Source organism: Magallana gigas, chromosome 7 (genome assembly GCF_963853765.1).
Source record: "Magallana gigas chromosome 7, xbMagGiga1.1, whole genome shotgun sequence".
NCBI classification, from domain to species: domain Eukaryota; kingdom Metazoa; phylum Mollusca; class Bivalvia; order Ostreida; family Ostreidae; genus Magallana; species Magallana gigas.
This window is the reverse complement of record NC_088859.1, coordinates 44,582,539-44,594,496: the sequence shown is the minus strand read 5'-3', so window position 1 is coordinate 44,594,496 and position 11,958 is coordinate 44,582,539. Positions and strand designations below refer to the sequence as shown.

The 11,958-nt window shown below is 34.1% G+C and overlaps 1 protein-coding gene across 1 annotated transcript; it reads right to left on the bottom strand.

The window, feature by feature from the left end:
- Positions 1–2,007: 2,007 nt before the first annotated feature.
- Positions 2,008–11,848, bottom strand: LOC105337945 (uncharacterized). The gene is made up of 11 exons (XM_034458829.2): positions 11,372–11,848; positions 7,548–7,726; positions 7,073–7,144; positions 6,791–6,969; positions 5,086–5,266; positions 4,792–4,883; positions 4,084–4,232; positions 3,654–3,775; positions 3,025–3,120; positions 2,784–2,921; positions 2,008–2,604 (listed from the first exon to the last, which is right to left on the bottom strand). The coding sequence occupies exons 1-11, from the start codon at positions 11,778–11,780 to the stop codon at positions 2,527–2,529; spliced, it is 1,695 nt and encodes a 564-aa protein (XP_034314720.2). The 5' UTR covers positions 11,781–11,848; the 3' UTR covers positions 2,008–2,526.
- Positions 11,849–11,958: the final 110 nt, after the last annotated feature.

The following is an 11,958-nucleotide window of genomic DNA, read 5'->3' as shown; positions in this document are numbered from 1 at the left end:
ATAATTGCCTAATTATCTTATTAACTCTTACACCTCCATCTTTCATTTGACTCACTCAGATTGAAGTTTTGCTCTATGACATATGTCACTCGTGTTTAAGTGCTAATTTCTATTGTTTTCAGTCTTAGCTATATTGTGATATACACTATTGCCGAGAGAGGGATTAGGTTTCTGGTTGTTCAGGTATAAGGTTTTTGTGTTCCCAGAAATCACCCATACCGACCTAAAGTTCAAATAAAGTGTTTTTATAGAGCATTTTAGTCATATTGTCACCGGATATACAGAAACATCTTATTTTCCCCGGTGATAATTTATTGCCACCCGGTAAAACTGGTAAATTCAAAACTAACAACATGGCACAAATCTTACAGATTACTCCCAACAAGTTCAAGAGTTCGTTGCGATAACTTCCACGTGTAGTTGAATGGGTTTCAGTTTCGTATTCAAAAGATGATTGCATCAATTCCAGATATAGTGATTGCCAGAGTATTCGCCATTTTTTTCATAGACTTCCACAAATTATCGTAAAGATGTCCACCGATGACCAAGAAGGCGGCAGTGACAACTGACGTTCAGATTAAATTGTTCCGAATCCTTCATCACATTTCAATGGTATAATGATGATCATGCATTGTAATAGAATCGCTACATGTCATAAAAAAATGAGAGCGATTTAGCCAGAGTAAACATTTCTATATAGTAACATTCATGTAAAGAGGTCCAAGATAAAACGTTAACATATTATAACCTAATTCCGACAGGTTTATATATCTTAAAATGTTTTATATAAGAAAAAATATGAACCTTTCAAAAAACACGACGGGTAAATTAATATGATTTAAAATAAGAACGGAAAAAATATTGCCAGGCCAATCTGAGCAATCTTTCCCTCCATGATTATATTTCTGCTAATCGCTGTAAATTCTGTAGTGTTACATTAAAGGGGCATGCATAGTCACGATTTGGGTCGCATTTCAAATGATCAAATGAAACTTGAGAGTTGGTCGTGGAGTTATAAGCAAGACACAGGGGCTCACAATTCTTTGTCATGTAAACAAGGCTCGTGCCCTGTTTTTGTTTACATAGGTTCAATATACCATTAAAAATAAATTTTAACGCTGATTTGTCCATCCTCTTATTCATTTTAAGCACAACAGTTCCTAACGTAATAACACATTCTTTCTAGGTCTAAAACTGGAATTTTCACGTCAACATTCAAAATGTAAACAAAAGCTTTGTTTACATAGCAAAGAATAATAAGCTCTGTAACTTGCTTACCAGTATATCTCAACGAATGACACTGAAATTTTCGTTGACTATTAAAAATGCCTTACAAAAACATTGTAAACATTAAAATCGGAAAAATAATTTGGGCCAAAATCGTAACAATGCTCCTTTAAGCACAAGCAAGCGGTATGTTGGCGGACCCTAACTTTTTCTAAACTGATTAGGTTTTCAATTGCATATCCGACTTCAATCATCAAACACTTCCAATGTCGTGTAGTAGTGTTTCAGTCTCACTGTTCCTTTTTACATGTTTTATTACACATACCGGGTATTTCTTTACACAACAGGTTTACAAACGACTATTTTTATTTATTCCGGGAAAAAGTTGACGCTTGTGAGCTGTTAATTGCTGATCTAAAAAAGTTCATATCTACCATCATTTTTAATATTTTAATCATTTACTATTTCCACACAGAAAAACCAAATCGAGGCCCATGGGCCACATCGCTTATCTGGACAACAATCTTAAAGAGCCCAAAACTTTGATCATTCCAAACACAGAGAACAGAATCAAGTGGATTATAGTTTAAACTTGTTATTTTTGTATACCAACTTACTTCCATATCACCAGTTATTTCACGAATATTTTATCATGTTTCACCACATAGTTCAGGCAAGCTAAAGAGTTAACAGAGCTTTTTTAAGTAACTTTCAGTTATATCAAATATTCAGTTTCCACCCTTTCCTACCCTATACAATTAAATGTAATAAAGATGTTCATTGAAGAGAAGTTTTTTATTATGTTTGTTAAATATTTTTTGAGTATCAAAAATATACAAAGTGCAAACGATCAATGTGATTATCAGCAGCTAGCTGTTAGTTTATGACAACAAGATGTCACCCTTGACAAGACAGAGTGCACATCCACAGGCACCCAACGTTATATTTTTTTCATAATAAAAGATATCTACCTCTTACCTTATAATTTAGAGAAAAATATATAACGTCAGTTGCCAGTGTGTGCATTTATCTCAGAGAACATCAGAATAGGGATGTACTTTAGACAACAAACTCACATGTACACAGAGAAATTCCTCAATTATCAGATGAAATGTCTAATTTACAAGTCAAGTTATCTTGATGAAATATTAGATTAAATGAGATGTAAATTTCAGATTTTTCTTTTCTGTTTACATATTGCTACAAATTACAGGTGAAAATGCCATTTATGTGCATTTAAAACTAAACTAATTCTTAAGAGATCAACAATATAAGTGTCGTATCACAGCTAAGGTCTGATCACATCCTGATGACTTGAGCCTTTGGTTGGTCTCTTTGTCTGTATGCATTCACAACCTCCAAGCACTGTCTAACAACCTGTAAATATCAATAAATCAATCAATTTATGCCATATTAGAGTGCAGTGAAGTTTTAATGAGCTATAAGCTTGGCTGAATGTGTTTGGGTATTAAATGATTTCATTACAAGCATTCTGCATTCTTATACAAGTTACATGCATCAGTAGACAGTGAACAGAAGAATTCCATTGAATTTACCTTGCGTGTTTCTTGAGGTAGAACTATCCCATCATTCCATACTCTTGAGGCAGCATAAAATGAGGTGGTCTCTGTGTTCATTTTCTGAGTGACCTTGACCTTTACTGCCTCAACATCTGCCCCAGTGCTTGACCCTGCCTAGAAAATATTATAGAAAAATTAAATTAGGACAAAAAGGAAATAAATAAACACATTTATTATTATATGTTATATATTTTAAAAAGATAATAAAAGCACTCACCTGTAGAAGGTCTTGAGTAATTTTATTTGGATTGTCTATACAGAACACAGCATTTGGCCAGCAAAACAGGAAGTTTGGGCTCATGGATCTATTTGCCTGTTAAATAAACAAAAGTAGATTTTCATTTAAAGAGTTCTCTAGTATTGAAATTTCATAAATACAATGAATATGACAATTGGGTATGACACAGGGGAGAATACGGTAATGATGACTCATTTTGAAAGTAAGCATGTACCAGTACATGTATTGCTTATAACATTAGTTAGTCAAAAATAAATCCTTTTATGTGGCATGAAGGCACATAAGGCCAATGCTTATCCCCGGTGGAGCTAAGCAGATGAAAGTCACTGACTCCCCCTGTGTCGGACACCAGTCCATTGCAGGTTAACCCAAGCTGGTACCAAATTTCAGCTGGATGGACTGAGGCAATGTCTAAGGGCACAACACACAACATCAAGTGTTGACAGCAGGATCTAAACCAGCGACCTTTCAGTCACTGTCATGTGCTCCATACAACGATAGTTAATGAGGAATAATTCTCATATAAGTTTATTTTTCTAACCTATCAGCATACATTCACCTAAAAATTGAAACAAATTAGTAGAAAAATAATTAAGATTGAAACCAACCATGACGTAACTTGTTGGTCCGATGGCATTACCGATGATGAAGGTGATGAGAGGAACACAGGAGCAGCTCACCGCTGATATCATCTTGGCGTGAGCTCTCAGCTGATTGCCATACATTTCCCCTGAAATTATTAAACAATTTTATTACAATGAACATTCAAGTTGCTGCTTTTTATATAATTATGTGTGTGCTTCTTAAGACTACAGATGCACTGTATTAAAAAATAGGTTAGTGCTGGCATCATAACAACACAAGAAATAATTAAAACAAATGATTCAAAAATAAAACACAGCTTCATGCAGCATTATAAACACACTACCAGTATATTACAGTATAGTGTAAACCATCAAAATGGTCTGGGTGCATGTTCCTGGGTACTCCACACAAATATCAGGGAGTATGACCTATTTACAACGCATTGACGATTACCTGACAATGGTGGGTCTGGGTTATCCTGGGTGTTCTGTAGAAATATCAGCGGTATATTACGTTCACAACACAGCTGTACGAAGTGAGCTCCCTTGTCTGCGGCATGCTCGGACAGCCAGCCATTGTTTCCCACAATTCCCACAAGGCACCTGCACAGCCATTAATAACAGCTTTATAAACAATATGTATAATATAAAAATTCTTAGGCAAAGTTCTGAATTATCCAAAATCACCAACTCACATTTTGTGGTAGATAAACAACATTTCTAATATCTATTAAATGATTTTTTTTTAAAATATACTGTAAACGTACTACATTTAGCATGTACAATATTTGGTGGAATATGACCGTTTAACCAGTTAGCGTGGATTTGATTTAGCCCATTTTCTTATATATTTCACATTCTGCGATGTACTTGATTTAGCGGACGCCATTTTCCCCCAAAACACCAAATAGAATACACAGCCAAATGTAATACATTACAGTACTTTTGAACTTCGATATCTTGAACACTGATATCTCAAATACAATAGATATGTCGAAGTGATTTGTAAATCCCAACCATTTGTTTTTTAAGCTTTACCATTGATATCTTGAATACTTGGATATCTCAAAGTTTTTAAACAGTCCCATCTAGTTCAAGATAACGAAGTTTAACTGTATTTAAAAAGAAAATATTTTAGCAAACAGAATCTGACATAATTTACCCATGAATGTATCCAAAACCAGTGACTAGTGTTGGCCCAAATTTCTTTTTAAATTCACTAAACTGGCTTCCATCAATGATTCTTGATATGATCTGTAAAATAACAGCCATCAATGTTCTGTGCATTCAGTCATCATCAACAGCTAAAGAGGGTTTGGATAGATGTAGGGATTAAAAACTATTTTTGTATCAAAACACTTGTAAATAAACAGTTAGGACATAGTTTATTAAACAGAAACAATCATGTCAATTGTTTATTTAAATCTCACAGTTTAGGTTATAAATATTTTGTTACCTGGTAAATATCAATGTTGTTTTCTGGAGAAATAAGCCCTGGTATATCGTTAGCATCATAAAGAGGGGGTTCTGACTCCGATGTACAGGAGTTATGGGATGGAAGAGTTTCAGCAATGTTTCGACCAATCATAAAAGCTTCAGGTTCATCTTCAGCGAAATAATCTGTGCAGCCACTCACACTAATTGATGAAAATGTGATTGTAACATGTGTTTTTTATAATATTTAGATGAATCTATGGTATTTCTATCAATGTAGAAAAAATATATTTATATATCCAAGTCACTGCTGCGACAGAGTGTCAAACATGAATTTCTAATTTAATAATACGAGGGTTGTCCCAAAATAATGAAGACAGCACACATATTTTATAATCTGTTCACTGCAATTTCATTAGACTTCTATGTTTTTTTCAATTACCCTTTGGCAAACAATATTGAAAAATTCAAATCTGTACATTATTTATTTCTGGAGAAAATGAATATATATTATTAAACAACAAGTTTTGTCAGGCAGCGCAATGTGTGACGTCAAAAATTTCCAGTTCTACGTTGTTGCTAAACTCTCCACATCGTTTACGATAACAATAACGCTTTATTTTCGAAAATGTTTTAAAAAAAAAATAGTATATTTGAACATGCACCCTGAGTTCACATTCAACATATACTTCTAGTTTTGTTTTTTTGAAATATTTTCTAACTGAAGTACAAACGATCTGTCAGCTCTGGACTTGCCCTGTATTACTTGTTGTCTAACGTCCGTCTTGCCGAAATGTGTCTTTCAGAATTTTGACGTCCATTGATATCGTTCGGGGTTTCTTTTTTCCACTTATTGTCATCATAATTTTTCAAATATTTTCAATGATGTTTAACTACTTATTCACAAAACACATTTCTAATCGAGTTTGTTAATTTCATTTACTTCCAAGTCCACTAAGGATTTATTTCATGGTCTTTACAAAATTGTATCAGTTACTGCTGCACCGCCTTAAACGCTGACATCGTCATTTTATTGCGAGTTAACTTTTCGACTTGTCACAACACGCGCTATAAAATATTCAAAAGTTTTGTTATAGCCAAAACATTTTCTAAGTATATAATAGAATTATTATGAAATATTAATATATGTTTCATTTTTATTTTTTTCATTAGAAAAGTACATTTCCTCCCAATTTTCATTTCATTATGTTGATTTTAACTTTTTGTTTATGACATTGCGCCGCATGTCAAATTTCTAATCTAACATGCTCTCATTTCACTAATTTAATCTCAATCAATATTTGATTTTAAAACATTATTTGAATGCAAATTTCTTTAACCCTTTGTGGCACAAATTTCATCTTCCTTTGTCTTCGATTAACTGAATAACGCCGTTTGTCTACGCTATTTTGGGACAACCCTCGTATGCTTTCAAAAAAGACAGAATGCCTTGAGATTTAACTGACTGTTGAAATACTGATACAAATCATGATAAATGTATCATCTTCATATTTGTATTAGCTATTATTATGACTACATAGATATGTATATTGTTAATATGTTAATGTTAATGCTATGTCTATGTTCACTGATTTATAGATGGGGATGTCATGAATGCTACAGTACAGTAATACCTGTACATTTAAGGTTGTTTTATGACTTGCCAAAAATGCCATAGAAATAGTGATTGCAATAATATCTGTAAATGAAAAAGATTGATATAATACCTGCAGTGTAACGTTGCACCACCCAAATCCTCTGCACTGATCACTTCCCCAGTAGCTGCCTTCACAAGTGGTGGTCCTCCCAGGAATATGTAGCCTTGTTTATGAATCATCACAGCTTCCTCTGCCATTGTGGGTATATAAGCACCCCCAGCTGTACAGTTGCCACAGACTATTGCTAACTAAATAACCAAAAACACATACAAAACAAGACAACAACAAAACAGATTTATGTTAAGAGCATTGTGGTCTTTGTTAAATACAATGTTGAGTTCTGCTCCCAACCTGAGGTATTCCTAAGGAAGACATCACTGCTTCATTATAAAATGTCCTTCCTCCAGGTAAAAATATTTCAGCCTGAAAATAAGAAATACTCAGTAGATCATAATTCATTAGAAACCAACATTTTATTGGTAATTTGGGAATTTTTCTACTTATCTACTTTCATTTTAAGTTTAATACAATGTATGTAATACGTTTCTATACTGTAAATTCCTAATTAAACGTGATGAATTAATATCCGTGTAAAATCGCGAGAAGCCCATCTTGCAAATTCTAAAATCTCGCTTATAATTTTCGGACACATGTAAACTACATGAATTTCAAATATGATAAAATTTCGATTTTCCCGAGTTTATGTTCTCGCAACTTGATGGAAAATCGTTGAATCGTGGAATTAAGTACTCGCATATAATAAGGAATCTACAGTACTGCTCTGTGATAAATTTAAACAACTTTTTTTTCTGAATCTGAACGTTACCTGAAGAGGCAGAAAGCCGCCACCAGATTCAACTACATAGTATGTAGGAAGTCTGTTGTGCTCAGCAATTTCTTGCACTCTTAACTGTTTCTTGAGAGCAACAGGGTAAATAGTACCTCCCTTCACTGTAGCATCATTGGCAATTATCATGCATAACCTTCCATGAATTCTTCCAATACCTAGTTTTAAAGAAGTCAAATATGAAAAGAAATACATTTCCAAAATTGAGTGAATTCACTGAAAGTAATACTTGTAGCTCAAATGCATGCAGTTATCAAACCTTGAGATCATTCACTGAATTGATCACAATAAGCTACTGATTATCAATAAGGGACATGTATTCAAAAGTTGAAGCTGTATGGTCAAAAGATAAATGAAATATGATTAAAACATGATGGTCAGATTTGTTCAAGACACCAGATAGCTCAGTTGGTAGAGCACCTGACTAGAGATTCAGGGGTGTGGGTTCGACTCCAGGACTTGTCCATCTTTGGTTCTCCCATCCCATTTTTTTTTCAACCCCAGGTTCTTTCCCTGGCAGGAGTTTGGTATCGGGTTCGTTCGCCCTATCCACCTGTTTGCCTTAGTCCGTTCGCTCTAAGTCCGTTCGCTCTAATTATCGTTCGCCCAAATTATCGTTCGCCCTAAACCTCGTTCGCTCCTTGTTTATCAATAAACCACATAATAAGTTATTTCATTTACCTTAATAACTGAAAACTTATTAACTTTTATTAATTATTCGTATATTCTATGTTTTTCCTTCATCAAAAAAGACGTAGTACCTGGTATAATTGTAAGATTTTATTGCCGTTAATTGTCGATAGCCGTCGTCTTGTTTTTATAATGATCCGCTTGGTGTTTTTTTAAAGAATTAAAGAAATTGAGACCTTAATTGGCTCATTGAGAAGCTTAGTTGATGATTATCACCTATTCTACAATGAATCTTGGAAGAATTTACGTAACGCAATCCTTTGATCTCTAAATAAAATACATAACGACATAAGATATAAACATATACCTTGAGTAAATTAAGTTAAATAGCTATTTGTATGTATACGTATTATTGATAAATAACATAAGACATTATGTGAATTATATAGCTTGAACAATCACAAATTTGTGTATAATTTTATATGTAGTAGTAGTTTATTGGCGTATACATTACATACATTGTCATAGCATAGGAAAACTACACCTGGTTCTATTTGAAGTCGTAATTTCATTCAAAGCTCCATTATTATTTAATATGACGCATTTCCAGAGCAATCATAACGGGCGGGTGCACAATTAGTCTGCATACTTTTTTATAACTGTGTGTGGGGAGACAAGCATCTAGCGGGATATCCTTTTTAAAGTTATATACAGCAACTGTACATGTTGTTTTTTTAATGGTAACTTTGCACAGACTGCCCTCTGATATATAGGTCCCTCGTCAAAAACCATAAATTTCATATTTATGATACGGTTATATTATGAGGTAAAATTTATTATAATTACAAAATAAATACATAAGAAAATTAAATTTAGTAACATTAAAAACAAGAGGCCCATGGGGCCACATCGCTCACCTGAGCAACAATGGGCGTTCAAAAGATATTGTGCCATATGGTCTCTCGGTAGAATAACAAAAAATAAATATTGTCAAGTATTCGAATTTTACACTTATTTTTGCATACACGTAATCTTTGACATTGTACCTTCATGAAATACTATTTTTTACCAGAATAAGAAAACCCTACGCAAGATATAAAACTAAACATTTGGTAGGGGTACACTGTTAAGTTGTTAACTTCCAATTCCCAATATTTATGTTCTGCCCCCCCCCCCCCCCCCCCCCCACACTTTGTAAAGCGATCGAAAAAGAGAGCATATACGTACATTTTTTTCATCAACTACTTACTAGTTATTGTATTTTTAAAAAATAGTTATTGTATTTTATTCAAAAAATCCTACATGTATAGATGTGAAGAAGAAAATTGTAACAATGTGCTCAATTCCTTAAATTAAAAACATTCAAAAATTTAATTTGTCTTTTCCATTATAATTAAATGACTGTTATTTACCTCGCGTACAAACCAGGATCATTTTTCGCTGTGATATTTTCTTAGGAATAGCGATAATTACTTTATCCCCGCAACAGAAATGTGTCAGAACTATGGAAACTGTTTTAAAGATGTCGTTTTTATTTACTCGTGTCTGAAAAACTATCAAAATTGATGTAGATTTCACATTATTTATTGTATAAAGAGAGTAGGTATATACAGAATATCATTCTTTTATTTTGTTTGTACAAGTATTTAACATACTCTAATTCATATAGAATTTCTAATGTTCAACCAAAATTTCAGCATCAATCGTAGAATTATAAGCAAGATACAGAGCTTACAGTTCGCCTAGGTTTGAGTCATATTTTGTTCACATGAGTTTATTACATTCAGCTTAAGATTCTTAACTTGGTATTTCCTATTCAGCATTTAAAATGGGAAAAAAGAATGGCCTAAGATTTCCAAATCTTTTATTCACTTAAGACCAGTTCACTGAGGTTTTGAGGTTCAAAATCAGTTTATACAAATGTACACAAACACAGTCAAGGATCACATGTACAGTAGGAGTAATAAACAAAGAACCTCGTTTTAGAAGTATGGAATACGAGTCTTAGTAAAATGGGTATGCAAACACGGGCCGTGGCAAAATAAAAGCCGGGGCAGATCGACAATCGTCAATTCCAAATACGCATTATTTTGCAGCAATATTTACAGCGAATCCAAATATGCTGGTCCATCAAATATCCTGAAATTTTAATGAGATTGGCAGATTAATAACTGCCAATCTTTTGTTTTGCCCAGGCCAAGTCTTGCCTACCCATTTTACCGGATGCCGAGCCCGAAGCTGAAACACGCCTTTCCTTTATCATTATTTTCGTAATAACTCAGATTTGAAACAGAATTAGCCCTTAATTTTTGCAATTTATATTTTCCTTCCCATAAGGATAATTTAGGCAAAACTACGTTGAATTGGACTCAGTAGTTTTTGAGAAGAAGATTTTTAAAAATGCACCCCCCTTTTTCTACAGTTTCAAGGTTTTCTCTGCTTTGAATACAGATCGGACTTTTATTTCTGCAATTTATATTCGCCCTCCCATAAGGATGCTTTGTGCCAAATTTGGTTGAAATTGGATAAGCGGTTTTAGAGTAGAAGTTCAAAATGTAAAAAGTTTACAGACGGACGGACAGACGGACAGACGGACGACGGACAAAATGTGATCAGAATAGCTCACTTGAGCTTTCAGCTCAGGTGAGCTAAAAATTAAATAAATCAATTCACAAGTTTCCGTAACGTTATGCCACCATAAGTCAAATGGTCATTATTTATAGAAGTGGTATTATTTTCATAAATTGATATATATCTTCATAATGTTTAAATTGATCAGAATACACAACAAATATAATTAATCCTATATAAAAATAAGCGAACGGACCCAGTGCGAACGGCGTCAAGAGCGTACGGACCTAGGGCGAACGGAAACTAGAGCGAACGGCGTCAAGGGCGAGCGCGTTTTAGGGCGAAAGAACAGCCAATCCAGGAGTTCCAGGGGTTGGCATGGCATCAAATTTACCAGGATGGGAGAAATAATGATGGGGCAGACTGGGACTCAAACTTGGGTCTCCTGAATCTCTAGCCAGGTTTCCAATCAACTGAACTATCTGACATCAGTACCGTGATATTTGAACCGGTCTAACCATCACAAACCTAAAACCATAATGTTTGATGTCAGATGAATATATTATCAAGTAAATTAAGTAATACAACAGGTGTTGAAATACCAGATATCATTCCTGCTCGAGGAACATCTCCATATGGCATCCCTAGGCCTGCTGACAACCCCAACTCTAAGAAATCCTCTTCATCATCCAATAGCAACCGGAGTCTCTCAGAAGCTAGAAGTTTCTTTTGTTTCAGTGTGTGTCTATGAACAGCGGCTTCACCACCTCCTGATTTTGCAAGTTCAACATGCTTTGTATATTGATCTAATAGCTGTTTATAATTCTTTTCATTTCTTTCAGATTCGACAGGATCAATTGATGTGTCTTGGATCACTCTGAAACTACTTTTGAAGGTCCGATTATTCGTTGAGTTTGAGGTTGTGATGAACCTTGTGCTTGAGGTCTCTATTATTGGAAGACTTTGTAATAATCTTCTTGCATATAGCAACTGACATATTGGTTTAAGCATGGTTACCTCTATTTTTACATAGTCCGGGTATACACTTCTCCATGGACTTTGACTTACTTTCGCTTTGTCGAATGTAATAGACAAGTTTAGCTTTATTTATTCGTTCGTTTTATTTAATGAGTCATTTTGAACTTATAGGCGAATTCTAAATTGTTACAAGTCGTATTGTCGCATAGAT

What these genes read in the sequence shown, in the direction of transcription:
- LOC105337945 (XM_034458829.2), bottom strand. Translation starts at nt 11,780, where the DNA reads ATGCTTAAACCAATATGTCAGTTGCTATATGCAAGAAGATTATTACAA. An exon ending in GGTGCAACGTTACACTGCAG is followed by an intron (nt 5,267 to 6,790) that starts GTATTATATCAA and finishes TTCATCAATTAG; the next exon opens with TGTGAGTGGCTGCACAGATT. An exon ending in TACCTCAAGAAACACGCAAG is followed by an intron (nt 2,605 to 2,783) that starts GTAAATTCAATG and finishes TGATATTTACAG; the next exon opens with GTTGTTAGACAGTGCTTGGA.